A 27,003-nucleotide genomic window follows, 5' to 3' on the forward strand; every position below is an offset into this window, starting at 1 on the left:
GTACCATCATCTTGAATCTGATGGGAGCTATTACAGGGAGCCAGTGGAGGTCTCGGAAGAGGGGGCTTACATGTGACCAACATACCAACATACGGGCCAACTGAAGTTGTACCCAAGGAACTGTTGCAAGTCATTGAATGTACTGTCGAGGATTTAGTAGTCATCACAATGTATGAGAGGAACTTGTAGCTGCTATGGGGGTTGGCTTGTCTTGTACATCATATTGTAAATGTGAGGGAAATGATGTCTTTCAAAATCAGCCTTACACTAAATCAGCCAGTCAGCTTGATTCATGTTCAGATTCGGATGAGAGTGACGATGAAGTGTAGATGTAGGCCTACTCCAATTTTACTGTCATTTTTATTTTCTTTGTTTATTACCGAGAAAGTGATGAAACGATTTGTTTGTAATGGTTCAATGGTTAAAAATAGCAAGTTCTTATGACTTTGTTGTCTTAACTTTGAGTGTCCATTAGAAAATGTTGAATAATATATCATAGACATTTGTAATCCACTTTTACCTTCAAAACTTCAAGGTCAAATATCTTTCCAATAAATGTATTATAAATGACTAAGTTGTGTCATGGATATTAATTAACTATTATTTTTAGTTTTATAACGTTGTGTTCAATTTTTCAGCAATATTTGTGAAAGTTGCATCGTCTTGATTCTGAATAATAACTATAAAACGACAAGAAAATGCAATAAAACTTTGTATATACCCAACTGTGAGCTTCACCCCCTTGGCAACCAGACTATCAGTATAGTTATTATCAATATAAATGTATATTAATTTCATAGAATATATATTTCCATATTATATAATGTTCTATCTATAGTCTAATTTACTAGACCATTCTTTTGTTTTGACTTCAGCCAACATCGGTCAGTAGTGAAGTCTTTTTTTATTTTTACATACACAATCCAACATAATATACTATGAAGTCTGCAATCAACAACATGAATGCTACATCTGATTGGCTTGAAAACATTGTCTCAAAGGAGAATTCCTATGAAACCCATTTAGGCCAGCTGAAGCTGCACACTTAGTTGTTTCTCTTCAGATCATACATCTGCTATTGAATCTTTCAACTGTGAAAACCAGCAGGCGGATGGCAGTTAAACCGTAGAATATTCAGCATCAATCTTCCAAGTAATTACAGACGTACAATGTACGTAATTGGTGGAGGCTAGTGACCGAATCACCTTCTATTTCATAGGAAGAGTGAAGCACACAATAGGCCATCCTATTGGAAGAGATTGTTGGATGCAAGAGCATTGGTATGATCAACATGCATCACAAATAGTATCCCTGTAAGCAAGCCTTAGTCTGATAAAACTCAAACTGGTCAGTGCATTTTGTGCATGTCTTGTGTCCGAGAAAACATTTGACAGAGTATAATGAAATAGAAATAACATTTAGTTTCTATTGTATTCTGTTCCATTTTATGGTGATGGAATATACAAAATAATCAATTGTTATTATTCCCTTATGACAATCCCTATGAATCCCTATCCATTGCAATTACTTGTTGAGTTTGTTCTTGCATAGAAAAAACATGAATAGCACCGTTTACACATATATTATATAAGACATTTATAAATATTGAGATTTGTGCGGTTCAACTCACTATAGAAAAAAGTATTCACAAATATAAAAATAGGATGCCCAATCAGACAAGAGGATCAGATGATAGTGAGTTTGAGGTTGTCCTCCAGGTCCATCCGTTTGGTGTCTCCCAGCAGGAGGAACCATCCGAGGCCTGTGATATTTAAAAGGGTCAAGAGGCTGAAGACCAACGCGTAGGACCTCATCTCGATCAGGTAGCCAGAGAAGGAAACCAGAACTACACCTAAGTGGAAGACGGACACACACACACACACACACACACCCACACACACACACACACACACACACACACACACACACACAAACACACAAACACACACACACACACACACACAGTGTTTAATAATAATAATATAATTAATAATAATAATAATTAATAAAAATAGAGTCTCCAAACGATTTCACAGCGAATGTTTCATTAATTCTCGGACATACCCATGAAGGCACTGCACATATTCATGAAACCTGTTGCAAATAAGAAAGAAAGACATCAGAAAGACGAGATGTAAGCGGGGAAACACGTAATTATACAAAAAGAAGAAAGAACAAAGGTTCTTTATGACCTACCAAAGAGAGCCCCGGCATACGATGGGGCGAGGTCCTGCACGTTGACGGATACGCCGCTGTTCAACACATCAGGGGTTAGGAACCCTTTCATTATTCACATGTAAATGTGGAATCAATTCACAGAGCAGACACCGTCGTCCAAAATGAACAGGAGAAAAGTGAGAACAATCAAAGTATACAATAAATATTGGACTATATATATCCCCTAAGGATTAGGATGCTATGCTTCCTGATTCCTCACAAAAGCAGGACGGCTGTGGTTTTCAAAGTAAGGGTAACTTTTCTACTGTTTCTTGGCAATAACAGCAACACCAAGTAATGGTTAAGGGTGTAAGGGTGTGAGTTTGATCCCTTAAGCAAGATGCCTAACCCTACCTGCTGCTTAAGCAACTGCTGTTACAGCCAGTGGCTTTGGATAGAAGGTACATGAGTTTAAAATAATATGACATAGAACAGCTATGTAATAAAACCATATAGTCGTACTCAAAGAACATTTACATCGACAACATTTGCACTATATATATGCAAATATAAAAGTAACATTTGTCCTACACAGCTGAGAGACGGCAGTCTTTATGGAGCTGGGTAGCTCATTCTCCCCCTGGAGAGCTGCTTGGCAACAAAAAAAGCCTTTAACAATTTATGCCACCATTTTGAAGTGACATTTAATAACCAGCGTTAGTAAATGGCTGAGAGAAGGATGGCATTACAACAGTGGCAAAGTCTGGGCGTAGAGTTCTATCCTCAGCAAAAAGCTGATAGATAATTACATGGTGTAGCAAGGTATGCATAGGGCCAAAAAAATAACACCAAGCTATGTGACTCAAGCCTCTTGAAAACAAATGAGTAAACAAATTCAGTTTTAAGGAAAGCCTCTGCCTATGGTAAGGACACAGCACTCCCCATATGTCCCAAGAAACATGTTCAATTTAAAAACCACAGGCCGGTCAAAACGGGAAAGGGCATTGCCAACGGTCAATACATTTTGACCGGCCGTCTTTAAACTACACACCTGCTGCTGAAGGTACTGAGGCCCAGGACGGCAGAGATGGACAGCAAGGTGGAGAGGAAGGATATAGGTCTACAGAGGATGAGGATGAACACACTCGACATGCCCATGGCTATGGACTGAGCAGTCAAAAGAAGAAGCACAGGGTTATGGGAGAAATAACAACCTCAGGCATGGGAGGGACGGGTGTGATTAGTAACCTATAATAGAGTTATTGTTTCAACACATTCCAATTGAGGTGAAGTTAAGACACAATAGGAATGCAGATAGTGGCCAAACCGCTTAAAGTTAAAATAATGAACATTGCATGCTACATTGTGTCTCATTGTGTGCATTGTAAAGTTGAGTTACCTGGTTTATTTTCCTTACAGATGTCCGACAATATCCTAAAGCAAGACAACATTGATTCACGTTTGAGATTCTGTTCATTTTGTTCTTTAAACATTGTCAAACTAAATGGGAAAATACGCACCTCTGTTGCTGAGGAATTCTGAAAGGTATCCTCCACACAAGGAACACAGCAACGCAACAAGCCATGGGATTAGATTATACACCCATTCCTAAAGGGAGTACACAGTGAGAAAGTTCATGCCACAATCATTTTGCATTGCTTCCATGTGACATTAAGCAAAATTATATCCACCACATAACAGCCTGCCAGAAAATACTTTAAGTTGCTACAAAGAATAAGAAGGTAATACCATAGCATCTGGGAAGCTATCTTTGAAGAATGCGGGCAGCCAGGAGAGCAGTGTGTAAGAAGTACCGCCGTGACACATGTGAGCGAACACCATGGCACTGGAGGGGGGCAGGGAGACAGCAGGTAGTGTGAGTGAGACTCTTACAGGAGTGTAAAAAGGCCATGTTAAGATGAAGGAGGAGGAAAGCACTTTGAACGTACCACACAGGTCTCTTCTTCAGAAGGCCCAGCCAACGGAATCTGGAGAAGCTCCGGTATGAAACCCTACTTGAGAGTAGATTTTTTGGAAGAAGCTGTCCTAGGTGACACAAATGACACAGGACATGTTAGATTGACAGCATTGAAGCAGGGAATGAGCGATGCCATTTTGAACAAAACTTCACTGCACGGGAAGGGCCAAAACATGTATTCATCAATCCCGCAATTATAATGGATGCCTTGCCTTTCAAAAGATACTGCCACACGATGACTGCCCAGAGTCCAGCCAGTAAACCAGTGGCATAGAAGACCATCTCCCAGCCGTACCAGTCTAGCAAAAGGGAACCAGCCCCTCCTACCAACAATGTTCTGAAATAAATTGAATACTTGCAAAATTAACAATGCATTTGTGTATGTATTTAAAGATTGTGTGTTCTTCAAGTGCATAAGGGGAGAGAGTCATTTCTCGTACCCAAGATAGCAACCACTTCCAGCGAGGCTTATCAAGAAAGGTCTTTCTTCTTCCACAACACGCTGAGAGCAAAGGCTGGACACAGAGGGATAGAAGACACCTGCAAGAGAATGGCTCACTCACTCTAAGTAGGCACTAAAAAGGTTTGCATAATGTGTCCAAAGGGGCATTAACAAGGGATAGTTTGAGGGAACATAAGTCAATTGTGACCGACACAATTCATCCTATATGTATTATTTTTGAGGACTTCACATACATTAATTGTGACATCCCTTCCCCAAAATGATTGATATTTATTTTGTCTAAGACAGAACAATGTTTTACCAGTACTGACCCTGTAACAGTCCCATAAGGAATCTTCCTATTGTCATGGCGGTCACAGAGTGAAGTTGAAAATGTCCAAGTAGAGGCGTAGCGGCTGTGATCACAGCCCAGGAGGCTGTTGAGAAGAATAAGATCCTCTCCCCTCCAACTCTGATTTTTGATAGGAAACCCCAAACATATTGACGTCAACGCTGGTCAAAAAGACATGCTGTATCATTTGAGGTTCTCTGGGCAGTTACAGATAGAAGATAACTGAATCATTGTCTAACTTGTCACTGGCGTGTCCCCCCAGGATCTGTGTTAAACAGTAGCCCCAGTAGAATCCTCCGAGAACCAGGCCCATCTCTGTCTTGCTCCAGTGAAATGTTGCCGCCATTGAGACAGCACAGACGGGCATGGCCATCCTCGCACAGTAGAGTAGGGAAGTGCCCAACAGCAGCATCTGAGTCCATTTTCTAGCTAGTGGTCTAGGAGCATAAAGATGTAAATCAAGGCCTAGTATGTAACCAGGTAACAGAGTTAAACTTCAGCAAAGTAGTCAAACAAGGACGAAGAAAACTCACCTGGGCCACAAATGTTGTCCCGCTGGAGAAGGCTCAGTATAATTATTTTTCGTCTTCAAGTGTAGATCAAACGTGTTATTACAATTTTCTAGCTCGCGACAGTCCGCCATTCAGTACATACAGTTTGTCTCGGTCCGTGCCTAAGCACTCTCTCTCCAGCATTGAAGAGATTTGTTAAAGTATGCGGAGTAGTTGCCAGACTGCCGCAGGCGAACCAGTCTGACAGGTGCAACTTGTGTGGACAACCTCAGCCTGTTGTAATTTGCTGTAAAGGCTGCAGTGAAGAAGAAACACGTCAGGGACTACGTGGCAGAATGCAAATATTAACAAGCGGCTCAAACAAAAAAAACACAAATAAATAAAAGTATGATTTGCAAGTTTTGTTGGTTTATTTTAATATTTGGAAATCTCTTAAAAATGTTGAATAATAAAAAGGGATGTGAACTTTATGGGTAACACCATTTGTAAACAATATCTACAATGAGGCTCAAACAAACCAGCAGCAAGAATAAACGTTCAAAATAAAACAAAAGAGCACAAAAGCACTAGTTTCCACTGTGTGTGTGTGTGTGTGTGTGTGTGTGTGTGTGTGTGTGTGAGATCACACACACAAGCATTTTGTTAAAGTTACAGTGAATAACAAATGGTAAATACAATTATTGGAAATAAACATTGCAGCTGAAATAATTCACAACGCCAGTCTGATGTACTAGTTTTCCAAACTCAATACCCAACGTTACAACCGACTATAATCATAGGGTGGGGCTGAACATTGTGTGTATAAAGCACACTAATGCATGTCAAAAAGCAAGTCTTACAAATCTTCCATTCAGCATCATTATAATTAAGAATTGATCAAACCACACAGTATAATTATTTCCATTTGAAATTCAACTTCCATACTGTAACAAATCTGAAGCCTTGTTTGGCGAAAGCATTTAGAAAAGGAATCGGATGCCATTTCAGACACATTTATATCATAAATGGTGCTTTATAATATATGAATACTATGTATGCCTGTGTGTATAAGTTGAAGTGGTGATAAAGAATGATTCAAAATGATCTCTTTAGGAATCAAGAAAGGACATAGAATTAAATATTGTTGACAGTTTGCCCAAGGAACTTCCCTGTTATAAATACAACGATCATAAAGAATTCCTTCTCTTTATACATTACATTATGCGTTACCTGGTCAACACACAGTCACTGACTGTTTATAAATTAGGGGTATAGAAAGAGTGGCTGTTGTTGTATTTTTCACTTAGGATCCTCAATGGTGCCCTTGCTAAGGTCAGTCATCTTGGGGTACTTGACTTTCTTCTGATCCAACTCGTTTTGAGCCCAGAGCAGCAATTTAAGCAGTTTAGCCAGCTTGGGGGTCGACTCCCTGTTTTCATAGTCCAGCACAGCTTGATTCACTTCACTCCACACCTGCACATTAAGAGAAATCTTGCCATTAAAATCATCTAAACAACCAAGTGGAGGTCTATGATGTGCAGCCACAGTATTGATACCCATCTCACCTTTTGGCGCTGCATCATGTTCAGCAGGTCTCCAAATGGAGAATCTTCTGGGTTGTCAAAGGCCAGGAGGGCCAGCGTTCTCTCCATCTCTGTCAGACACTCTCGACTCTCCTCCCCCTGCTCGGCCAACTGTGTCTGGGCAAACTCCAGCGCTGACTCAGTCTCCCTCAGACGGATTAACTCAATCAGGTGCTGCTGCTTTAGGATGCAAAGAATATGCAAAGTAATACTTGAGTATATCAAGCCTTTGGCTTATTTTTTCCTTAACAGCCAATGAGAACCCTTTGATGATACCCACAGGGGGAAGGGGAAATTAGCAGCACATATTAGCACCCAAGTTTCACAGGGTTGGAGAGCTGGGGCTCACTTCCTTTTGATCACGTGATAACTCCCATCTCATGGTACTACATACAATAATTATCCTATGTAAATTGACACCTTGTGACTGGTAGATATACCTGCAGATGGAAATACAAGTAACGGTTGGTGTCTAGCAACTCTGGATGTAAGCTATTGATGAGAGCGATGGCTTCCTGTATCTGCCCCTTCAGGATCATCTCCCTTATCTTTATCCTCTCGTCCAGGGAGTCCAGGTCTACACTGGGTTCAATTCCAGACTCCAAGCGAAACTTCTCTGCAGCCTCCTTAAATCCCTCTTGAAAAGAAAAAATACAAAAGAGAACAAAATAATTGAAGTTCTCTGACTCTCTTCCCCAAAATAAGAATATGGGTAAACAATGGTGAAGTGAGAACCATTGATGGGAAGCCCTGACCCCATACCTGTTACAAGGTAATTCATTATAAGTCGATTCATATCTGCTCTCTGAATGTGCACATTATTCAGCTTGTCCATCCACTCCTCCTTCGTGATGTCCTCTGGCTTTTCGGCATAACTCATCCTTGATAACCTGGACAGTGGAAATGTCATTGTGAATATGAGCAAGACTGAAACAGCTTGGTCGCACTTAGTCTCTAAACATACGGGCCTAAAGAAAATATATCTGAACGTAAAGCAATGAGCAAGTAAAGAAGAAATTTTTCAATGCGACTAACCATACTTGGTTGGCATTACGTATCTAAAGTCGCCCTCATCTTCAATCCATTGGGACACCAAAACAAACTCATTTCTCCACTCTTCTAACGCCACAGCTAGTTAGCTGTGTGTGTTTCTGTCCAACCTACCGTGTAAAACAGTCCAACGAATACCCTTACAGGCGCACGCAACAAAACATAAAGTTATTCATAAAATTAGTTTTATAATGATTTAAATATGAATATATATTACGGTTAACCAATATATACCTTTTAGCCAAGCTAGCCTTCCTAGCTAATAATAGTCCAATCTCGCGATACCAGAACCCCGGCCGGTATCTCCCCTATTGGCTGAGAAAATGATGTCATGGTTGCCAAGGCGCAGTGACCGATCAAATACTTATTCGGGTTATTTCTATAAAATAGGATATCTATCATACATATCTTCTTATATCATACATACAAATCTGTTGAATGGCCTCATTACATTATATCTATGACTTGGATTATCTTCTTTTGTATTCTTATTGTATTATGCAATAAACAATTCATTGTTTCAATATTATAAAATGTTCAATAGACATTGGCCTATTCATTGATTCAAATGCATTTGGTGTGGGCTCAAGACCTTGGTCAATGCTCAAATATTACTGATGTTTGAGTTTACTAATAATATCAATCAATTTTAGGGTCAATAGGTTAATTTTTTATTTGCTTACATATACAATAATAATAATAATAATAATAATAATAATAATAATAATAATAATGATAACAATAATAATAATAATAATAATAATAATAATAATAATAATAATAATAATGATAATCATTGAATTGATATAGCGCTTTTCAAGTCCCCAAAGTGACTAACAGTGAAGGGGGGCCCTCACTAACCACCACCAGTGTGTAGCACCCACTTGGGTGATGCCTGGCAGCCAACCAGCGCCAGAACGCACACCACACACCAGCTTGGGGTGGAGAGTAAGGGAATTAATGAATCAACCAATTATACTGGGTGATGATTAGGGGGCCAGATTGAATGAGCCTGGTTGGGCAGCTTTAGCAAGGAAGAGTGTATTGTGCATTGCACAATATACTCTTCCTGGCTTTAAGACTGCAAAATCACTATGAATTTCAATGTATTACCGAAAGGATAGAATAGCTATGTATTAGATACATCTGGATACACCTACATATGAGAACCCTGATGCCCTGATAGTTTATTTTGCTTTATTTCTGATTGTAGTTAGGCTATGGTTATAGGTGGTTCTTTAAGGGTGCCATTGCATTTGTTATGTTAATTTTTATATTATAGGGGAGACAATTCTGTCACTTTTCTTTGCTAAATAAAGGCCTATTTCCACTCATTTTGTTGTAAGACTCTTCTTTAGTCAGATTAGCTGGTTTGAGGGACACTGTGTCTATATATTATGAAATGGTGTGGTTCTATAATAAAAGGTGAGATAACTTAGTGGCAAGTCACTCACATAGTAAGTTAGAACTTACTAAAGGCTTACTTACGTAAACAGAAATCAATAGAATAGCAGCCATAGCACAGTAACCTAGGTAACAAAATCAAAAGTCATACTTACTCACACTACATCACTAAGCTAAGTGAATATTATTATTTTTTTATTTTGATTAAGATTGAGTATTGATTCTGGATCGGATCAGTACTTTGTTAAATTTAGTGAATATGCTTATTCATATTTTCTTATGTATGAAATATTTATTTTGGATCTAATCACATTGCTAAGCTTTATGAATATGCAAAGGTATATATGTGGTGAAGATAAAGTATGGAATCTGGATCTGACCACTCCATTGTTAAGCTTAGTGACTAACACCGAACCGAACCGCACCGCTCGGTGGAAAAGAGGCATAAGCATTTCTCCATTTTGGTCTGGATGAGGTTTTGGTTCTGGAGCTGGGGATGGCTCATACAAGTAAAGCACGCTTTGGCTTCGGGCCGTAACACCCACGTCTTGTAAGGTACTAATTCTGCCCACGTTATCCTCAAATATCCCCGAACTAAGGTGGACTATACCTATAGACATGTTACCTCTTATCTGGCACCCTGTATATGTAGCAGATCAGCTTATCATAGACTCACAATAGGGACCATCTTTGTATGTAGTCATGTTCTCTATGTTCATGATTAATGCACCTCAATTAGTGGCTAAACTATAGAAATGAGAGGTGATTAGGATGTTGTTGTTAACAGCAAGTGGTTGGCTTTTACACTGGAGTTTATGCATTGAATAGAATGCCCACATGTAGCTTTCAATGGCAACACCTAGAACATAATTTTTGCTGCACATAACAGTTGGATTCAGATTGTTTGGAGACGCCATGGCTCAGTCTGGATGGAATTATATTAAATTATTACATTCTGATATTTAATGAAAAATGTAATTGATACGAAGATTCTGACTACTAGAAGCTGAGGCAGCACAACGTTGGCTAGAAATTAAACCCATGACCCTAATCTTCAATCTGAGTTATATTATTACCCCAATATTAAATACTACTGACCAGCAGGTCAGTTTGCAAAACGTGTGATATATTTACTTTGGGTAAACTAGTTACCAAACGTCGTAGTTTCGTGGTAAATCAGCAAATGGATGCACAGCTTCCACTGGTTCAAATGACCCGCTGGAACCATCTGAAGCTGCGTGAACCACGTGACCGCCAGCTTTTGGACCCTCCATTGACGCAACTCTATCTTTCTACGGCTCTGCGCATAGGCTATGCCTGGTGGGGTCATGGGGGGAGGGGCTTATGTATTGCTGCAGCTGGCCATGGTTGTGTGTGTGCTGGGATTCTATTAGAAAGTGGGCTGGGCAACCTTAGAGAAGCACTAGCCTATAGCTGAAATAATAGGCTGCAGGAATATCTATTCTTCTACGTGTCAGAGGCGACTGAAAGGTAAGATCGCCTCCTCATAGCTTGTATTTTTGCTCGTTGACACCCTTCCCACAATGTCCTTGAACAATAATGCTGACAATCCCTGTCCTGTCTTAAATGAAGAGCAGGCCATAAAGCAAATCAACATGGATGCTGTGCGCAAAAGCAGTGCTGCTGCTGCTGCTGCTGCTGCTGCTGATGCTGCTGCAGAGATTATGCTTCAAGCATCGCATTTTCAAACCTTAATCCTTCATATAGATTATGTAGATCGGGCTACACTTGATTAAGGCACATTTTGCTGCATATTTAGCACGGAGTATGTCCTATTTCTAATACGGTTAAAAGCTGGAAAGATTGACGGTATTTGGACATCCTAATCGGCTCTATCAAAAATGTATCGTTTAGGGATCATGTGTATTTCTGGATATATGATATAGCACGTAGCACTATATTGGCATGCCTGTTGGCCTTATGTCAACGATGCGCTTGCAGTAGCCTATCTGGTTGTACAGTTTTCCTGATATGTTGTCTGTTTATTTACAATCTCCATGATGTAATTTGATCCTTTACGCTATCATGTATGTAATAAAACGAGATTGAGGATCTGAATTGATACTGTTTAATCAGAATAATATAGAAAATAGATTTCGCAATATCACTCTACCTCCATTCATTCTAAAGAGACGTAAGGCCAATTCAGCCTTCATTAGCCAGGTAGCTTTTAGCAAATTACGACGACCATTGATATACAATCCATGACATTGGACTTCTTCATTTAGGCATAATTAAATTGCTAACCAGAAATTATTTATTGTGTTGTTAACTGTTTACTGCTCTCTCTGCTTTATGCAAAAATAAAGATAAAAAGATAATAATTATAACTGACTGTAGGCCTACAAATTAAAATATATTTTGAGACACTACATCATAGGCCCAACGCTTCATGGTCGGTTGGGCATTAGGTGTGACGCAATGATATAGTCACGTTCTAAAAGCTGTTCTTATTTCCTGTTGTGTCCAGATTGTGGATTTAAGACACGATGACAGCAGAACAGCAGAGGCAACGTTCTCTGTCCACCGCTGGGGAATCTCTTTACCTCACGTTAGGAGTTGAAAAAGTAGCCACACCTGATGACATCAAGAGGTCTTACAGGTAAGCCATTCCGTCAAACTTACATAGTTCACCATTATCCAGGTTATCACACCTAATACTAAAAGCATAAAATTTGAATGAGAATACTTTACATTTTTTTCCCTCCAGAAAACTTGCATTGAAGTTTCACCCCGATAAGAATCCCGACAATCCGGAGGCTGTTGACAAATTCAAGGAGATAAACAACGCTCATGCAATTCTCAACGACCCGACAAAGCGTAATATATATGACAAATACGGCTCTCTGGGACTGTATGTGGCTGAACAGTTTGGGGAGGAGAATGTGAACACATACTTTGTCCTGTCAAGCTGGTGGGCAAAGGTAAGAGAAATTTCTCCTGGGTAGTCCAATTCAATACACCTTCTAGTACTACTACTACTGCTACTAGGACTACTGCGATGACTACTCCTCCTACTAATACTACTATTTCTGCTTCTGCTACTGCTATGACTACTGCTACCACTATAATACTCCTACTATTATACTTATACAGTATTAGTACAGAAGGAGGAGTTGTCATAGTACTACTATAATTCCTTATAATTCTATTACTAATAATGACACTACTACTACAACAACCACCTTTGACTACTACTACTACTACTAATAATAATAATGACAACACAGTCCTACAGAGGGGAAATGCATACTCTCCCTTTTAATCCAAACCTCGTCCCCTCCTCCCATCAGGCGTTGTTTGTTTGCTGTGGCGTGGCCACCGGCTGCTACTTCTGCTGCTGTCTGTGCTGCTGCTGTAACTGCTGCTGTGGGAAGTGCAAGCCCCGGCCCCCAGAGGGCCAGGAGCAGGAGTTCTACGTTTCCCCAGAGGACCTGGAGGCCCAGTTGCAATCCGACGAGAGAGGTTAAATCCTTTCCATTCCCACTCTTATCAATGTATGTTCACTGGCTGCCAATGTGCAGACACTGGTTAATACTGACGGCGGGGGTGGGGGTTTACCTTCTTCCTGTCTCTCACACAGAGGCTGGTGGTGACCCTATCGTGCTGCAGCCGTCAGCGACAGAGACGACTCAGCTGACGTCGGACGGTCACTATTCAACCTACCACACTGACACCGGCTTTAACTAACCTGTCTTCCTCTTGGCCCACGGTCCTGCCTGCTTCCCTGTTCCACATTAACAAGATAAAAGAGAGAGGGCCAATCTGTTTCAACTTTGGAGAGTGGTGCTCTGCACCAGGAAAGGGACAAGCCAGCATGGTCCACCAAAGGAACTAATGAAGTCGTATCATTCACACCATCCCTGATTGCTCTACTAGCAATCCCCAACCCCCCCCCCCCCCCCCCCACCCCAAACCCCATAGAAAGAAATGATTGCTTCCTTTTATGTTTGTTCTTTTGTATTTCTGCGCCTTTTAACTAGCCTCCCCCCGTCTCTTTCCTACATTTTTCAATATGGTGTGAATGCATGCACTGTTTAACAACCACTGTTCCCATTTCCTGTTTTTCATTTGTGATTTTTTTTTTAAAAAGAAAAGAAACACAAGGCAATTTTAGTGCAATATGTTCTCATGAGTGTCATTCACGTAAGGTGAGGTTGATGTTTTAATGCAAGACGAATAGAGAGAGGATTGCCTCAGGGAGGTGTAAAGCTTGTTGTTGTTGGTGGTTTGTGCCATCGGTCACCATCCAAGAATAGAATCATCTTTTATTCACGGATTGTTCAATTTAAACTCATAATGTTATTTATTCATTGTCGTCCTTAACTCATGCCATTGTCGGACCTGTTACCTGAGGCACTGTGTTTGTTGTCTTCACTGTGCTCCCTTAACTTTGTTTTGATTGTGAGACATAAATATATTAAGCTAGATGATTAGACTTAAGTCTATCAGTATCAGTCCCCCCTTACAAATTCCTGTATAAACCATTAGGAAGTACTGTTTTCACAGCAGGATTTGACATATAATTCTGTAACATTTTAAATTTGGGAGTGTGTTTTTAAGGTTATAATAACAGTTGGCACCATTTCAGTTATACTGCCATATCAGTGATTTGCTCGTCATTCTTAAGACACATACGATCTCGTTAGCCCAGTTGTAAAGAGATGCTTCCTCTCCCATGTTTCTGTCAAATGATATCAATCATCAGATCAATGCAGCACAACAGGGCGTGTTTCTTTTGATGAGTTGGCATCTATTTGGTGTTGCTATACTTTGCCCAACTGAATGTTGATGTGTGAAATATGATGCCGTAACAGCACTATATGGAGCGGTTATAATAAGATCTGAAGATTAAGAAGAATATTAATATTATTGTCTGCACAGGTTTACTGCACAGGTCATTTTGATTTGATTCAAGCTGTATTTACTGCATTTTGTCAGTTCCAAATTTCACCTTTTGTCTGGGAGTAAGGTAAAGACTGTCAATGGGAAAAAATAATATAACCTTTTTTTTTGTAAGGATTTGTTGTCCGTGGTTGAGAATTACCGTCATCCTAGTCTTATTTTTGTATTTTAAAAATGAATTAACAGTCTTTGACTTGATTACAATGCTGTGATGGTTTATCATTCCTGATTTATAACAGTACTTGTAAACACATATGCTCACAGTACATGTTATGTGTGAGCTAGCATTACAGGCAGCTCTGAATAGAATGACAAGATATCATTGAATATGCATATATATAATCATCATCACAAATTTCCATAGATGCCAAACTGTTGTCTCTTTCATACCTGTTAATAATGTGTTCTACTAGTTTACTATGGGTAAACTCCTATTGCCTACCCTCTGCTATTAAAAGTATGGGTGTTGACCTCTGTGGCCCGTTTATGAGGTTTCCTGTTAACTCTGATATAACATTGATGTACCTGTCATGGCTTTTCATTGAGATAGTGGAAATGCTACTGTAACTGTTCTAAATTGAATGCAATGTGTGTTCAGATAACAACAAAAAAACTGATCAGTAAAAATGGTTCCATAAAACATAATATATGGTGTAAAGATAGTGAAATGGTTATATGATGCATTTTTTGAGGATTGTTTACTTCATTATTTGTCACATTATGGATGAAAATCGGCCATGATTTCAAGTGATATGGTGTTGTAATGTGGCCATTAAATTTTGCAAGGCATTGTTTAATGGTTCAGGTTGCTTGTACATACACTTTGCTCATATGAAGTGTATATTTCTTGACGTTTATGTTGTAGCATGGTAACTGTGTGTCTGAAAGAAAACATATGGATCATTGATCTGATTTGCTGTTGTTGAGTAAATGTTCCTGAACATTTTTGCTTGTGTCCTTTTGTTATAATATAGGTTTAAAAAAACAAACATACTAATTCACATAGATCAACATAATCAATAAGTTAAAAGGAAAATTATATTTCTGATAGGGATTCAGTTGTTATACACTTTATTTATATATAAAATAATAATAATATGAATCCAATGATGATCCAAATTGTTCAAAATGAGTCATATCAGAAAACCCAAATTGAAAATGTAAACAAAGAGTAGATGGTTGTTTTTATAGACAACAGTGGATATCTTTTGGGAGTCATTTTCTTTTGGCAAAAGATAAGGTTTAAAGCCCTCGTGTGAAGGCTAGGTTCAATCAGCAGATGGAGACAACCCCTCATCTTACAAACATAGATACGGTCAATTGAAAGAGGTTGGGCTTTTTAGCCTAAAAAACAACAATGTTAGTTTATAGTGGCCAGGCAATGGTTATGCTGTTCAGTCTGTGGTTGTGCATTGGAGCTTTATCCGGAAAATAAACTATCCTGATCACCACCAACGCCATAATTATTAACATCATCATTACTTTCATCACAAACACCCAATATCACAATTCATACTTGGTTAAAAAATAATAATAGGCCTAGGCTTAAATGTATATATTTTGCTTAGTGTAAACCAGGATATGAGCTTCTAAATAACAAACTATAAGGGAAATGTTAAAAAAGAAAAGAAAAAAGAATAGCCTAACAATCTAATCATTATATAAATCAATATAAATTGGATTTCCTAACTAAACTTTACAATGACTCGGTTGTCTGATATAGGGTTTTAATTGGACTTGGCTTTAATGAGTTGTATTATCACGTTCTTTTTACTAAATATAATCTATCTACATATAATTATAATATTTTTTTTGTGTAGTATTGATTCTGTTGTTATAACCATGTTGATTCGTCTGATCACCCTGGGTCTGTACTCCAGTACCCAGAGGGATGAGCATTGTTGCCAGATTGGGACAGATTTTCCGCCAAATCTGGCAACCCTCGCTGCGGGGCGCTGCGATTGGACAGTAGCAGCACGCAGCATTTGTAAGCCTCTGCCTTGTTCGAAGACGTCAAGTGAAAGTATCAAGAATGAACCGGCAAGGTAAGATGTGTTGTCGGTAGTTAAGCGTTGGTTACAATGCGCATAGATCAGTATATCGTTAGTTAAACGAATACCGTGTAGATGTGTGACCGAGACGTCTTTTAAAACTAAGCTAGCTCCATTAGTGTCAACAGGTAACGTAGCACTCCGGCTATCCAGCCCTCATTAAGGATTCAGCACCAGGGACAGAGACACGTTGCACGCGAATATTACTACACAATCTACGAATTATTCTAATTATTCTGTAAAAGAAAGTGATAAAAATGATAGAACATCATTGCTACTATTGGTGTTTTGCTGGCTAAACTGAACCTGTATAACTTGCGTGTATTTCTACCACGATAGCCTACGTCGATCGCCGATAGCAATTCCATCTTTCATAGTCAATGTAATCAATATGCTTGCAGGTTTTGGTGGCAACCCATCGATGCACATTTCTCCGGGGACAACGATTAGATCTTCTGATCTAACAGAAGAAGACGTCGACGAGCTGAATGCTGAGTTAACAAGGGTAATAATTATTGAATTGTCTTCATTATAGTTTATAGCTATTATACTAGTTTCGCAGGGTTGTTGTTGAAAAATGCATCAGACAATATAAATAAGTCAATGTTTTGAGAGAGCATGGCCATGGAAAGAGTTACAATACGACACAATAAGAAATATACAATAAGATTCAGCCCGTACGTCATCCAAAAATGTTTTTTATAGAGATAAAGAAGTGCAGAGGAAGGTATAGTTTGTATAGTTGGCAAGGCATAGTGTGGGGTGTGCATTGACCTGGGGTCCAAACTAGTGGATGTGAGGTCAATGTTGCGTGTCCATAAAGGTTTGCATATAAGTTACACTGGGACAATACGATGGACAATGTCTGGAGCCCAAACTCATGCATAGCAATGCATTTTTACTACAGGCCACATATAATTTCTTTCCATTCCTTTTGAAAATGCTGAAGAACATGAATTAATATCTGCTGAGTTAGGCATAGCATGGTTTTATATTTGCTGAGTAATAATTAGCATGGCTTTATATCTGCTGAGTGATGTTTAGGTGGAAGATGAGATCCAGACTTTGCGACAGGTTCTTCTGGCAAAAGAGAAATATGCAATGGACATCAGGAGACAGCTAGGCACGACGCCGCTCAACAACATCAAGAACAACCTGGCCAAGGGATGGCAAGACGTTCAGACCTCCGCCCCGTAAGCACACGACCCGGTCACAGATCATGACATTTATAACGCAGCATGGTTGAATACCTGATTCTGATTGGTCAATAACGTTCCATGCGTTATTATTATTTTCCAATAAACAAACAGCCTGTCGTGGTTTATATCTCACATATTGGCGTGGTTTGGATGCATTAACTTTAAATGATAGATTACTAATAGGTTACATTATTAGCAAACCTTGCATTTGTTTTCCAGATATATGACAGCCGCTACAACTTTAGATGACATCAGTAACTCCAACGCGTGAGTTTTGACATCATATCTTGTTGTTCTCCTGGGGCTGGTAACCTGTGAACCCGTGGGAACAGATGATAGGATTTAGGTACAATTGGATCAGTGTCCTGTTAATAGCACAATAGCCTCACTGAGCAGAAGTAGCTGGGGTATTACCTATCATTGTGTAGCGTCTTATCCTAGCTATCTTTGTTGAATACTGGGAATGGTTAACCTAGAAATTGTAAATGCTTACACATTTCTATAAATATCTTTACTGTACCAACAGCGATATATTGTTTCTATTTGTTCTGAAAAATGCACTTATTGTAAGTTGCTTAGGATAAAAGCGTCTGCTAAATGCCCTAAATGTAAATGTATAACTAGCAGGTTGTATATGTGCATGGTTTAAGTGTGTGTGTCCAAATGTGTGTGTGTGCATGTGTGTGTGTGTGTGTGTGTTGTCGGTTTGTGTTCACCATGTCCTCCTCACAACAGTATCAGAGCTTTCCTTGGTTCATGCCCCACTGAGCCCTATCTTCTGTATGGTGTGTATAGATATAAGAGGACCCAGGAGTCGCTCTCCTATGCCGGCCAGGTGACCACTGCTGCTCTGTCTACTGTGGGAGTTTCCATCACCAGGAGGCTTGCAGATATGAGGTGCTGGCAGTGCTCTCATCACCAGTGCCTGTATTTCCAGTTTCACTTAATTTTGAATGCAGTCACATTATTCAGTATCATCAAACTAATAACGTTTAAAACCCCACAAGCCTTCAAATATAATTTCCACATTTCACTTTGTTCTTAGTCACACACACACGCACAGACACACACACACACACACACACACACCTACACACATACACACACACACACACACACACACACACACACACACACACACACACACACACGCACACATGTCTCCACTCCAACATGACACATTGTGTCTCTATAAGTCATTCATGATTCATCTTACTAATCCTGTCATGTCATGTTGGCTGAGCCAGTAAGTTTATGCCAATCTCATTACACGGTTGCATATGAAGTTGCGCCACATAGCATTATGACTGTGGCGTTCTCCACTCAGATGGGGACGAAGCTGCTGATGAAGGAGTCTGTGAACTCATGTGTCATGTCCTTCTCTCCTCCTTAATGCTGCTGACCAATCAGAACTCTAGCCCTTCCCAGCTCAGCTCGGTAGGATTTACCTCATTGTGTACTAATATGAAGATAGTGGTTAATCTATTATATTTGACATATATATATATATATATATATATATGCTATCTACAAAGTATATTATGTAACCTGCATATCATGGATTTAATATGCAATAGACTATAGTATTATCTATGTTTTGTAGTGCCTCTCTGACCAGGATACAAATGGTATCTTGTGTCTGCGATCCCAACAGAGCTGGGATTCAGAATGATGTTGTCTTCTGCTGACGTAGTCCAGTGCCCTTGTTCTCGGCCTGTTGTTGTTGTTGATCCGGCGGCGGCTGCTGTACTGCTTATCCCTGTTTTGTGTCTTGGTCTCCCCTTGTGCTCCCTCACGTCCACACAGACCCCTGGGCCAAAGCATCAGTGTTCCTGCCATGAGGTAATGCTGAATGCTCAGGGTAACTGTTTAACCGTCTAAAATCAATGTTCTTTTAGAGCACAATTATTTTATCAGGAGTCCCTGGGACAATTATGTTCATATGCTTATTTGGTATTTTAACTTTTCTTGTGGATAAAATAACTCGCCATGAACATGATACATATCTGTATTTATCCTATGTAGACCCTCCTCGACTTTCAGGTCTTTTGAAGAAATGGTTGGCAGTGTTAAGGTCAGTTTTAAGCCCTTTTAAGCAGACAGTGTTTTGTGTGTATGCATAAACACCAGCTCTCGTCACGGTTCACTCCCTCAGGATAAGGTGGCAGGTGGTCGAGGAGACGGAGGAAACACGTCAGGGTTTGAGAAGCCCTCTTCACGTCGCACCTCAAGGGACGGACCCTTCTGAGAGCGGAGGAGAGGATGGATTGTTTGTTTTGAGATAATCTCCTTGATGCGTTGTCTGCATCCCAGCTAACAATCGGAGGTTCTAAAAGTGTTTATTCAGATTATAATTGAACAGTATATTAATTAGTCAGTAATATATATCAAGGAGTTAGGGTGTGTGTGTGTGTTGGGGGGGGGGGCTCTTATGTGTTAAATAAACCAGTGTAAACCCATTAATCTTTGGAGTAAGTTAATACAGTATTTGACCGAAAAGTATTTTTTGTACTTTCACATTTTTCAATTAAAATTGGTTGAAAAGTGAACGGCATTTTGTGACTTCTTGAAGTGGAAACTAAGTGTATGCAGTTTGTAATTGTATGGCTATTTAAAGCTATAATTATTAATAATATAGGGCATATTATATTAAGTCTTTTAAATTAAACATTTTATGTATTTTTATGAAAAGAAAATCGTAGCTTTTGGTTGCAGCATTGGTTATTATGATGCATTGTAATCAGTTTATTAAAAGGGCTGACTCCAATGTTGGAGCTCACCTACAGCAAGAGCTTCCAATTTTTATGTAACCAATAAAACAAATGGAATTTTCACACAGTGTTAATCAATACAACTTAGAATAGGCCTATGCTATACTAAAGGGCTCATTATAAAGACCCTCTTAGTCCTACAACTTACAGCAGAGCAGCAGACCAGCTCTCGTACGAGGGTGGCAACTGGATTTAAAAGATTTTCTAAATCCAAAGCGTCCGACCTGTGACATTGAGCTGCTGCACGTTTCACCAGCCATGGGACCAGTAACACGTTTTCCTGGGACACTGTTTCCCCGCCCACGTTCCCTCCCACCGCCCATGCGCCCTCCACGTGCCCCATGTCCGAGTTTATGCAACTGGTATAAAAGCCGAGTGACGCTCGAGGCTCAGGCATCACACAGGGACCGAGTCGAACGACAGTAGAAGGTGCAAACAGTGCCCACCAATGGGACATAAAAACGATCAGTAGATCTCAACATCAGCTTTGCCTGCCGAACCTTAACCGCCGTTTCTGCTCAAAACATCCAAGTAAAAACCAAAAGGTAAGGATCACTTTTTTTCTTGCTAATTGGCTTTCTTTAGTGTGGCCAGTTACTATTCTCACTATTCTCTATTCACTCTAGCTTTCTTATGTTAAGAGTCAGTAACAATTGTGCAGGCATATATGACCCCTGTATAGCCTACATATTATTCAGAATGCTCGTAGGCTTCTACTATGTTAGTATTTATTTATATGATCACATACCAAGTTAAACTATTCGAGTGCAGAGCTCCAACACAGACTTCCGCTACCATAAGGGAACCAGACAGACCAGTCAGCCAACCAGTTAGATAGCCCTATGTTTTTGTCATTTTGTTAATCTCGTCTGGGATGCCTGTGAAGTAGGCATGCCCAGAGCCATATGGAGCTCACCTGCTGTTGTTTCCTTAAACTATCTGGAACAACAGCCTCTGACTAATTTACAGTTCACATTAGGTTGTATGGTACATTCACATATCTTTAAATATACATCCTTAAATTCTAAATATAGTATATAGTATTATTAAAGTATTGCATAGCAATAGCATAAAAGTAAAGTATTACAAAATATCTTATTTTCTTTTAAGAGTTGTCCACACCTAAATCATCAATCAATTATATTTTGCAATAGCATAGTTATTTTTAATGACAAGGCTGAATAGCCATGGACCATTAAACCAATGCCATGGCAACGTGGCCTGCTCATGCAGCACGAGTCCATGAGAGGTGGCATGGCGTTCACTGAATCCAAACACAGTCCAGTTATTTGAGTCAGGAGAAACCAGATCCCCTAGTGGCAGCTCGGGAAGCACTCCGTATGTCTGCTGAGTAAGATGGAAAAGGATGAGCAGATCAAGTATTTGGTCGCACCTTGTACTGTGAAGGTTTTCCTCACAGGACAAGTGTGGCAACTTTATTCCCCCCACAGTGTTATTAATAAAATATTATTCTGTTCTTTCCCCCTCAGTCTTCCATCTTTACGCGGTTTCACACCAACAAGGTCGGACAAAATGGCAGCAATTCCATCAACTGGCTCCCTCATCGCCACTCATGATTACTACAGAAGTCAGTGACAAGGCGTCCATTTTATCATGCTCTACACGGCTCTGAGAGTCTGGTTTAACAAGACTGGTTTTATGCAAAATATAATTGTTTGCTTTTTATAATTCCCGGCCAATCTGTATGTGCTGTCCTTTCTCTGGATGATTGTTGACCATATTATACGATGCACCAGAACATTCAACTGATGTGAAATGTCTCCCCACCTTGTTTTTAGGGCGCATAGGGTCCACTTCCAGCAACAGCTCCTGTGGCAGCGCAGAGTACAGTGGCGAGGTCATTCCACACCACCCAGGTAGGCAGCAAGTCCCGTCAGCCAGCACTTGGTCAGCAGAACACAGTCATATCTGGGTCATATCTGTGTTCAACTCTGCCCGGTGTTTTGAGTTGAGCCTCATCTCTGGTCCGCTCTGTTCCTTCAGGTCTGCCAAGACAAGACTCTGGTCACTGGTGGGCTTCTCTGTTCTTCGGGAAACAGAACCAGACCGCCATGCAGAACGGCACCGACTCTCAAAAGTAAGTTGGTTTGAGTTTGCAGTGTTTCGTAATAGAGGAAAAAAATGACCTTGTCTGATTCCAGAGATCACCTGTTGACACTGACAGCGTTTCCTCCCTCGTTGTTTCAGGAACGGCGTCTACACGGTTACAAACGGGGAGATCACCTGCATCGCTCAGGAGATGGTCCGCAAGAGACAGCTCAGTGAAAGCAGTGATTTGGGGAAGTTTGAGGCAACGATGACAGCAGCTTCCCCTCCGACGTCCCCTCCGACTACTTCCTCCTAGATTCCAGTGGCTCCCCCCCGCCCCAGCCCAGCCCAGCGTCCAGCGGCCGGCCGACGCACTCACATAGTCCTTCACCAGGAGATGGAGTCACCGGCTGGCATGCTCCCAGCCCTTCTCTCTTTGTTTGTCTTTATATATATATAGAAAGATATTTACTATATTTTTATCTTGACCAAAAACAGTCAAATATTTTCACTTTTTACACTGTTCATTTTGCTGGCAAATAAAAATACTTGCAGCAAACCTTGCAATGTTGTATTTTGATTTTATTCATAACAAAATCTTTACCCAGACTTGAAACCATGGCATGTTTCATATTTATCCTATTACACATCATATATTTGTTTTGGTTGTTCATTCCATTTTCCCTGCTGTAGTATGATTATTTTATGATTGAAGATTCTGGAAAAACAACTCAGATTTAAGACCTGGTCAGATTTATCCATTCATTCAATTGAAAATGTTGAAGAAAAATGTTCTGAAAGGAATTACTGAAGTTGGCCTACTTGCTAAACGGACACAAGCTGTTTATCTTTGCGATGATTAGGAGCAGTTAATTCACTGGATTATACCGTTTAGATAACGGCACACTCTTGTAGCAGCTGAATCCAGGTCACCTGTTGGAACAGGAGACCGGCTAGAACCCCCCCCCCCCCTTGCTTTTCTCCATCGCTTACAATTAAAGACGCAGGAGACACATTTCAGAACCATGAAACCCACTTAAAGCCTATTGACTCTCTGTTACACACACTTAATATCAAGACTGGTGAAATAGTTCATTAGTATTTCATCCACTATACAGCCTATTGAGTTCGAGAGAGAAGAAGAATCAGTATTTCACGAAAGGGAAAATTTGCATAAAAAAACGTTATTTCAATACATATTTTTAAAATGATTTCATTAATGCCCCTGTCTGCATTGACACCAACTTTCTGCCTACATTGAATTCAAGATTCTTTATTTGTCCCTAGGTTTTTTTTTTCCCAATGTAGGCTAAAGGTTAGAAGTGTGTTTGAAAGCAGGTCTGTTGATTTGGTCATGTCTTGAGTTTGCAAGTCACTGCCTGTTCTTCGCAGGTAGAGCCTTGTGATGTCTTTACTTGTCTCTCAGCAGTCATGTTGTTAATAGCTTTAGCACGTTGCCACATGCAACTGTGATACTGTTCCGCGAGTGGCACACTAGGTTTTCTAATACATACTGAAGGTTAGATGTTTGCTTTACAGGCTATATACGTTACATCCATAATTAAAAGCGCACATTTTGTAAATTAATATAGAACACCATTGCTCGTATTACTGACCTAAACTCCTGCTGTGACAACCAACATGTCCTGTCTGGTCAAAAGTCTACACATTGGCATTGGATTTTGTGTATTTTTAAACATCCCTTATTTCTTAACAGGATCCTGTGCCAAATGCCCTCAAAAAACCGGGCAGGCATTTTGAAATGCATGCTCGCTATGAATAGATGAAAAAATATTCTTGGGGGAAGGCAGCATATAGAATAACTACATTTGATCTTAATGAATCATTTTCACAATTTCAACATATATTGAAATGTAGGCCACAATTTTGTATTTTTGCTGTAAAAGGGACAACCTAGAAACCTCGTCAAAAAATGACTAATAATTCTGCCCCACTCTGGGAATGTTGGTGCAAGCCGTGCTGAGCCACTATGTCCAGCTGACGAAATCATGAGTCATCGCCTCCAGGCTTGTAACAGTAGACCTATTCCTGGCATGAGTACAACTTGCTGCTAAAATTGTACCCAGCCCTGATCCAAAAGCAGCCCAAGGAGTGGATGACACGTGGGCTGCGGGTGAGGGGCTTCCTGGCTGTTGACCTGGGGCTGAGGCCGGACGTGCTGCTTCCATCCCCTCAGAGGTAGGTTACCCTGTCCAAAGGTGAAACCCCACCATGTTTAGAGATAGATCGGTTAGAAACTAGAAGTTCTCGAATAGAATAGAACAATTTCTTTTAGCAACATGTTGTACTTTTCGTCTTAAATAATGAATATACCTGTAGAGTATAAATGTTTATTAATATGAAACTTTCCTTGTGATAATACAATTTACGGCTCGGGGCATTTTGAATTATATTTGTTGATAAAATCAAGGTGGTCATTTTATTGCGATAACAACTCTTCTCTAGTCTATTACAGCATGATGGCCTCAGAAGTAAGATCCCATTCGTCACTCAGTTTAAATATAAAATGGGAATCTGGGACGCAGGCAGCTGTGGGTGCCATTCCTGTCTCCTGGCATAGCCTTTCACCTAGACTCCCTCAGCCTCAGTCCTGTCAGGCGCAGAACAACCTCTCTGACTAATGAATCAGGACCGACACGTTGGTCTTTCTTTATTCATTTCTGGGATAAACTGGACTGCAAACAGACTACTTTCGTGGTAGTCTGTTTTCGCCACCTGTTTTCTGCGTAATCGGACAGTGACCTCTGTCCTGTGTACAACGACACAGGGCCTTCCAGTTACATGGCAATGTTTGAACAGCAGCCTGGAGGGAGGGAGCGCGGATGTGTTTGCGAAGGTGGAACTCAATTTCTTTATTGATCATGTTCTTTTTATAATTCAAGGTTTCAGGCCCTTAGAGTAAATATGTTTGTTGTGGTTGAACCTTTTAGTCATGGGGGTCTCAGTTTTACTCCAGGTCGTTCTCAGATAATGGTTACTTTATTATGGCAGGTTAATAAACCACGTCTTCATCATTGTGTTTTACCTTTATAAAGTATCAAGTTATTTACTGGACGCTACACATTTTAGGCTAAAGGCTAAGTGTAATAAGACACCAGTGGCAGTGTCTCATTACTGCCCACAAAAGCTGGATGCTCTCCAATGGAATATTCCATCAATTTCCACATTGAAATCTCTTAATCCTGCCAGGTCTGTTGGACTCGAAGTATTAATCACGTTCAGACATACCATGCCCTTTAAACACCCTTTGAATATGGCCTTACAATCGCATTTAGGGCTTTTCAGTTCATGGTCTATTATAGGGTTAGGGTTAGATCTACACCTTGTAGATATAATAAAAAGGTGTTTTGAGTCGTGTGTGTGTTTGTGTGTGTGTGTGTGTGCTTGTGTGTGTGTGTGCACGTGTGTGACCTTGTGTGTGGGTGTCTGTGCTTGTGTGTGTGTGTGTGCGTGTGTGTGCGTGCTTGTGTGTGTGTGTGTGTGTGTGTGTGTGTGTGTGTGTGTGTGTGTGTGTGTGTGTGTGTGTGAATCTTATCTAATTTGGAGAAGAGAGGTGTGTTTGACATCACTTTATTCCAGTGGTTTTCTCTTCCCACTGGAATAATAAAACAAAACCTACCCTGCTATTCCAACCTCTTTCTTGGAGTCTACTGCTCTCTTGTGGACTAAGCCACTCACAAATGAAAAAGTACAGAAATTAGGCAATGACAGCGAGAGAGATTGAAAGAGGAACAGACAGATAGATCCAATGAACAAGCCGTGTTTGGAGTTTGATAACTCGTCGCACTATTTTATTGAATTACTGACATCTCAGAAGAAGAAGAGAGCCTTGCCACTTGCTGTTTTTTTCACCATAGCGTTGATGCAACACTGAAAAAAGCTATCTCCAAACAAACACAAGTCTCTCGTTAGTGGCTGATATGTAAGAGGCAGAGAGAATCCCGCCGGACAACTTTGCATGAAACATACAAATGAAACGGGTTCAGCCTTTTTCGATTTTCTACTTTTTTAGTTTTTTTGTCCTTTCACATATAATAATAAATATCCAGACGTATAAACACTCCAAAAATCAAAATATTAAGTCACAGATACTGTAAAAAGCTCACTTTGAAATCACAATGATAAATGTACAAAACAATAGACATCTCGTATAAATGTTATGGTTTTCGGTAGAGGCTTAGACGTTTTTTTTGTGAGTTTTTAGATTCATGGATAAAAACGTAACTTGAAGATTCAGTATTTCCTGAGGTTTATGGGTTCCCCCTTTGAAGGCCAGGAGAGGGGAATGGCTTTTATGTTACCAAGGAGAGATTACAACACGTCAAAGTGAACACCACCCAGGTGAGTGGTCTCACCTTGCGACACGGGCCCAACAATACATTATTCAGAGAAATTCATGATGGATTCTATCCCAAAGGGTTAGTTTAACAATTAACTATTTTCCTGACCACAATGTCTTCAGATATTAGTTTTACTAATGTAGCTGACTTGATAAATACTAAACGGTCCACTTTGAGATGTCGTGAAGC

At 40.0% G+C, this 27,003-nt stretch overlaps 5 protein-coding genes across 6 annotated transcripts; 3 read left to right on the forward strand and 2 right to left on the reverse strand.

The window, feature by feature from the left end:
• Positions 1-890: 890 nt before the first annotated feature.
• On the reverse strand, positions 891-5,612 carry LOC307079138 (voltage-gated purine nucleotide uniporter SLC17A9-like). Of its 2 annotated transcripts, XM_079741250.1 has the most exons (13): positions 5,463-5,612; positions 5,169-5,366; positions 4,910-5,049; positions 4,576-4,675; positions 4,348-4,472; positions 4,107-4,203; positions 3,907-4,003; positions 3,678-3,765; positions 3,557-3,591; positions 3,209-3,324; positions 2,197-2,252; positions 2,065-2,094; positions 891-1,852 (listed from the first exon to the last, which is right to left on the reverse strand). In XM_079741250.1, exons 1-13 carry the CDS (start codon positions 5,570-5,572, stop codon positions 1,686-1,688), a joined length of 1,359 nt encoding a protein of 452 aa, XP_079597376.1. In that variant the 5' UTR covers positions 5,573-5,612; the 3' UTR covers positions 891-1,685. The 2 variants fall into 2 exon arrangements, with proteins under 2 accessions (XP_079597376.1, XP_079597377.1); XM_079741251.1 differs by lacking the exon at positions 3,209-3,324.
• Positions 5,613-5,827: 215 nt separating this feature from the next.
• Positions 5,828-8,322, reverse strand: LOC307079146 (glucose-induced degradation protein 8-B homolog). The gene is made up of 6 exons (XM_079741261.1): positions 8,288-8,322; positions 8,168-8,192; positions 7,766-7,893; positions 7,444-7,640; positions 6,986-7,183; positions 5,828-6,893 (listed from the first exon to the last, which is right to left on the reverse strand). The coding sequence occupies exons 3-6, from the start codon at positions 7,881-7,883 to the stop codon at positions 6,720-6,722; spliced, it is 687 nt and encodes a 228-aa protein (XP_079597387.1). The 5' UTR covers positions 7,884-7,893; positions 8,168-8,192; positions 8,288-8,322; the 3' UTR covers positions 5,828-6,719.
• A 2,569-nt stretch (positions 8,323-10,891) lies between these two features.
• On the forward strand, positions 10,892-13,168 carry dnajc5aa (DnaJ (Hsp40) homolog, subfamily C, member 5aa; the record flags this gene model as incomplete). The annotated part of the gene is made up of 5 exons (XM_079741266.1): positions 10,892-10,948; positions 11,949-12,080; positions 12,189-12,402; positions 12,772-12,943; positions 13,062-13,168. Exons 2-5 carry the CDS (start codon positions 11,968-11,970, stop codon positions 13,166-13,168), a joined length of 606 nt encoding a protein of 201 aa, XP_079597392.1. The 5' UTR covers positions 10,892-10,948; positions 11,949-11,967.
• A 3,247-nt stretch (positions 13,169-16,415) lies between these two features.
• On the forward strand, positions 16,416-19,881 carry LOC307079878 (tumor protein D54-like; the record flags this gene model as incomplete). Its single annotated transcript, XM_079742380.1, has 9 exons — positions 16,416-16,428; positions 16,836-16,939; positions 17,479-17,627; positions 17,853-17,900; positions 18,429-18,530; positions 19,044-19,070; positions 19,440-19,475; positions 19,659-19,707; positions 19,789-19,881. The coding sequence occupies 9 exons, from the start codon at positions 16,416-16,418 to the stop codon at positions 19,879-19,881; spliced, it is 621 nt and encodes a 206-aa protein (XP_079598506.1).
• A 922-nt stretch (positions 19,882-20,803) lies between these two features.
• On the forward strand, positions 20,804-23,020 carry LOC307079156 (pancreatic progenitor cell differentiation and proliferation factor A-like). The gene is made up of 5 exons (XM_079741273.1): positions 20,804-20,949; positions 21,895-21,992; positions 22,204-22,281; positions 22,409-22,502; positions 22,613-23,020. The coding sequence occupies exons 2-5, from the start codon at positions 21,938-21,940 to the stop codon at positions 22,767-22,769; spliced, it is 384 nt and encodes a 127-aa protein (XP_079597399.1). The 5' UTR covers positions 20,804-20,949; positions 21,895-21,937; the 3' UTR covers positions 22,770-23,020.
• The last annotated feature ends 3,983 nt before the right edge of the window (positions 23,021-27,003 follow it).

Source organism: Pollachius pollachius (genome assembly GCF_949987615.1).
Source record: "Pollachius pollachius genome assembly, chromosome: 8".
Classification (NCBI taxonomy): Eukaryota; Metazoa; Chordata; class Actinopteri; order Gadiformes; family Gadidae; genus Pollachius; species Pollachius pollachius.